Here is a 5269-nt window from a genome sequence, read left to right as displayed (position 1 = left end):
TTCCGACAAATGGCCTCACATTATCCTCAAGCACCCTCTAGTATAATGAAGAATTCATAGTGGATTCTGTGATGGTGAGCTGCCCAGGCCCTGATGCAGCAAAGCTGCCCCAAACCATAATATTTCCACCACCATGCTTTACAGTTGGTATCAGGTTCTTGTGGTCAAATGCTGTCTTTGGTTTTTGCCAAAACATGTCTTCTGGTACTGTGGCCAAATAGCTCTACCTTTGACTCTTCTGTCCAGAGCACATTGTTCCAGAAGTGCTGGTCTTTGCCTCGGTGTTCATTGGCAAACTTTAGTCTTGCCCTGATGTTCTTTCTGGACAGCAAAGGTTTCCTCCTGGCACACGTCCCATGTAGATCAAATTTGTGTAGCCTCTTTCTAATGGTAGACTCGTGCACTTTGACATCAACTGTGGCAAGAACTACCTGTAGGTCCCATGATGACATTCTGGGGTTCTTAGAGACTTCTTTCAGCATCTTGCGGTCTGCTCTCGGGCTGAACTTGCTGGGGTGGCCTGGCCTGAACAAGTTGGCAGTTGTTTGGAATCTTCTCCACTTGTAGATTATCTTCCGGACAGTCGAATGATTGATTTCAAATTGTTTGGAGATCTTTTTAAATCCCTTCCCAGACTCATAGGCATCTATAACCTTCTTTCTGAAGGCCTCAGAGAGCTCTTTTGATCTAGGCATGGTGACGCCGCACACTTCAACAACAAAGAGCAAACCAAACTAAATGTCTGAGGTTTAAATAAGACACGTTCCTCCAAGATCCTCTCTAACGATGTTCTAATCATTTGCACCTGAGCTGGTGCACATTATTCTAATTTTAGGTATTTGAAGTAGTGATAAATGTAGGGGTGTACTTACTTTTTCCACATGCGAAATTTGCATTTATGTTTATTTAAATTATACAATGGACTACAAAATGTAAATGTTTCATGATATTTGTTATATTATATCACCTTTATCTATCAATATTGTTGAAATTAAGATCAAATAGCTGTATGTTGGAATATGTTGAAAAAGTCAAAACTTTACATGGGGTGTACTTACTTTTTCACATGACTGTATAGATGACTGTAACCGAGTTGCCATTTTGTCATGATTTATTTTGCACAAATGTATTTGTAATATACGTGATATCACATTTTATAAACAATTGAAGTTGAAAAAAAATTTTTTTCCTGAATAAATTCCAAAAAAAAATAACAAAATAATTGGAACATTTTTCAAAAATAATCCCCTTAGGACATATCGACGGGAGAGATATGTGCATACCAGAAGTTTGGTACGATTTCACAAAAGTTTGAGAAAGTAGTTCAGTGACAACACAACACAGGCTATAAGGCAACAAAAGGTGACAAATTTGAAAAGGGGACTTTCTATAGGCACTGTACACACCGCCTCGGAAGGGCCTCTCAGTGCAAGTATATCAAAGTGAAATGCTGTCACAAAACGGATGAAAAGTGAAACTATCGACTAGTTTCACCCTTATTTTGGCTTTTCAGGGCAACATATCGCTATTCCACCCACTTAGTGACTGAAGTTTTACACTTTTATATGGTTCAATGATACACCCCTAACTGTGATGGTGAGGATGCCAAACCAAGCTCCATCACAGCTATTGCTGCATGATCTGTAAACAACTCGTGCCATCTGCCACATAGACATACACGTTAGAAATTTGGAAATTTCACAATGATTGATAATACCTTGAAAACCAAGACAATGGCTGACCTGAAATGCCAATTATTTGAATGGTTAAAAACTCTAAGCCCAGTCAGCCTCTGTTAATAAACTCACCTTTTATATCACCCAGTCCTTTATTTACAAAGCAGATTATTTTCAAGCTGTCATTTGCTCCCAGTGGGCAACACATCACATGGGGAATTTCTCTAAGCTATTGAAAAATGACAAATACAGAAATATGTTGAAAAGAATATTAAGTGGTTGTCTATAACTACTCCTGTTTCATTCAGGACATGTTGGCTGCGAGAACTGCTCTCCGTGAATGCAGCCGCAGCTCCACTTTGGATGGGCAAGAAGAAGCCCCCTCACCTTCGCCATCACTATACTCTGAAGAGGATGATGAGATTCCTCCTGATCGCCCCAGAGCCATCTACTCTATTGTGCTTGCATTCCCAGGACACCGTCCGGTGCTGCGTTCCCCTGAAACTTCAATCACCGATGATGAAGTGAGGATGCAGAGAAATGCACCTTCTGAACCCAGTGCAGATCGGATGCATCGGCAAAACACTAAGGATAACAATGGCACAAGCATCTCACTTACTGGAGGTCGTGAACGCACGAGCAGTGGGGGAGGCGGCACAGGTACCCCTAGCCCATTCTCTGGAGTTCTAAGTGTTAAGGAAGCCATGGCAGCCAAAAGGTGTGCCCAGAGGGTCCGCAGCCAAGCAAACAAACGGAAACGAATAACCCTCATCAAGGAGAAGAAGGCAGCAAAAACGTTGAGCGCAATCCTTCTGAGTTTCATAATCACATGGACCCCATACAACATAATGGTGCTTGTTTCCCCGTTCTGCAATGGGTGTGTTCCCGATAAACTATGGACGCTTGGCTACTGGCTTTGCTATGTTAACAGCACAGTAAATCCAGTGTGCTATGCTCTGTGCAATAAGAACTTTCGCAAGACCTTCAAGTGGTTGCTTCTTTGTCAATGGGATCAGTGGAAGAGTCAGGGTTACCATTTTCCAAACCGTAACTCCGTTGTGCAAAATAAAGGGACAGGTATGAAGATGAAAACATAATGACGACAGGCCTGTGAGATATCATTCTTCTGGGCCTTATTGGAGGGTAGCTGATGCGTGTCTAACTACCCTTCAACAAAAGTGAATTCATAAAAATCATCTGCCATGCTGTGGCTGGGTCATATGTCTTGGAAGGCCTGGCAATCAAAGAGCTGTTAGGCAATGCCAACTAAGAGGTCACCACCTGTTTTTGGAAAGTGAAGTTCGACATTGCATAAAATGCAACACTCACACACTGGATTGGATTTTGATTGCGGTTAATAATGTGAAAAATACATGTGCGGGATAGAATCCATTCAGATCTCATTTCATTATTTCTGGAACTACCCTGATGTTTCCTCTTATTTCTTTCCCTTCCACCCCAAGGCATTTCTCCTCCCCATCCCCTTATACTCCTACATTAATGCACTTCCGGAGATATTCCTCACTCACCTGGTAAATTACCAGGCTGACATGTGGTTTTGGAATTGTCATCGTGACTAGAGTTTTAACTTTGGTGAAAGGCTATACATCACCCAATGGGTGTCACATATCGTTTTATTTTATACATTACCATGGAATCTACTGTCTCAAGTCAGATGATGTTTACTTGGTTTCATGATTCGGTGATGGGACAGAATGGGAAAGAGAAAAGGTGTGATGTGATAAGGCATGGGTTAGAATTGGTGTCGGCAAAAAAACAAAAAAAAAAACAAAAAAAAAACTTTTGCCAAAACTTTGCCGTCACAGAAATGCAGGCAAAGTGTTTTTTTCAAATCCACACGGCAACAACCACATATAGTGTCTGTAATGCCTTGGGTATGTATTGTGTAAGCTTTTCTATTAGAGTTTGCAGTTCTGAGCCCATGCGTGTGAGCAATGTTCATTGCACATCTCTTGAAATGTCATCATTTCAACGAACAAGCACTCATTCAACTTTGGAAAAGGGAATAGAGGATGTTTGAACACATTGTGTCAACTTTACTGCTGCACCAAATGCAGTATTCCATGGAAAACCTACTCAAACATTGTTTTCCAAACCGAGAGATTATATTCAGTTGCCATCTGTACTTCAATTATCTTCAGATATAATGACGTTTAAAAACAATAATATACAAATTATATGCCCATGGAAGTGTGAGGCGACAAAGCATACTGAAAGTAGGGCAGTGTGCCATAGTTGGATACACCAGGCAAATACATGAAAAAAGAGGAAAGAGAGGAGATGAAGACATGTAAGGTAGTGTCATTAGATAGGGATATTGACGGGGTAGAAAACATTGCAGGTAGGGATGCAGAAGAAAAGAAGAACCACCTTTAGAGGCAATTTTTCCCCGCCGAGCAGGGGTTGGCCTTTTTTGGGCAACGTGGTCCCCTTTTTGAAGCAATGTTTTACGGCCGGATGCCCTTCCTGCCACCAACCCTGTTAGTCGCCTCTTGCGACACACAAGGAAGAGGCGACTAACAGGGTTGGTGGCAGGTAGGGATGCAGGATGGCATTAATTTGGTGCACTATTTCTTGAAGGCCTGAAGGGAAGATTGTTATTGAATTACAACTCCTGTAACAGAAAAGAGTTCCACAAAAGAGAAAAAATAGGAACTAAAGACTAGAGGTGTACGGAAAGCCTGGATTAGGGGAGTTTTACCTTGATGTGGATTAATGGAAAAATGTGTTTCCTGGAAGAGCTGGGGAGGATCGGAGGGCCGAGGGAGAGCAGAGAGTGATAGATGAACGGAGAGGCAAATAATCAGAGAGGCTACTGAGCTTTCAGCGATATCAAAGCAACAGGTATTGCTCTTTGGATTCAATGCAGGAGATGCCAGTGATCCTGAGAATTTATGACAAATTCATCAAGGAGAGACAGATGTGAGGCTGAGGTACCAGTCTATACCGGAGAACACTACTCCTTTGGGATATGGGAAAAGGTCTTATATAGGGTGAGTAGTTCTTATTTTTGAAGATATGACTTGGAACAAAGGAGTATTCCCAGTCTGTGGTTGGCTTTGGAGGCAAGCTTTTTATACAGTCAGCCCAGGAGTGGTTGTGGCTGATGGTGAGGCCTAATAGTTCAAGCAAATGAACCTATTCCAGAGGCTAATCATGAAAATAGGCAGTTGGGTTCATTTGATGTTCCTTCTGGATTAACAGGGTGAGACGTGATTTTCCAAGATCAAGGATATATTCCATTTGCTAGAACCATATGTAATCAAGTCCAAAATGTCAGAGAAAGACACAGCTACTGTCTGCCTGCCAGTGGGAAACCGATATGTCCCACACAACTTGGACTCGTTTTCAAAAAGGAAGCGAAGGTTTCCGGGTGAATCGGAGAGGTCGTTTATGTAGATCAGGGAACAATACTATCCCTAACCTTAGAGCAAGACTTTGGAAACTATAGGTACCAATGGGAGAGGATAGGAGACGGTTCCATTGACATTAATTAGAATATATTGACTGAATGATTGGAGGAAATCAGAAAGCCAGGTGTGAAGTTGACATTGTATGCAACAAGCTGTGAG

General features: G+C 41.8%; 1 protein-coding gene across 4 annotated transcripts in view; it reads left to right on the top strand.

The window, feature by feature from the left end:
* LOC137435446 (muscarinic acetylcholine receptor M1-like) overlaps positions 1 to 4512 on the top strand; it is a 249870-nt gene extending 245358 nt beyond the window's left edge. For all 4 annotated transcript variants that reach the window (XM_068129249.2, XM_068129232.2, XM_078785495.1 and 1 more), the window contains one exon: positions 1985 to 4512. In XM_068129249.2, the coding sequence (XP_067985350.2) occupies positions 1985 to 2773 (789 nt within the window). In that variant the 3' untranslated portion in view covers positions 2774 to 4512. The remainder of the gene's footprint in view (positions 1 to 1984) is intronic.
* The last annotated feature ends 757 nt before the right edge of the window (positions 4513 to 5269 follow it).

The sequence above is a fragment of the Myxine glutinosa genome, chromosome 1 (assembly GCF_964187855.1).
Source record: "Myxine glutinosa chromosome 1, kmMyxGlut1.1, whole genome shotgun sequence".
NCBI classification, from domain to species: domain Eukaryota; kingdom Metazoa; phylum Chordata; class Myxini; order Myxiniformes; family Myxinidae; genus Myxine; species Myxine glutinosa.
This window is presented reverse-complemented; position numbering and strand designations above follow the sequence as displayed.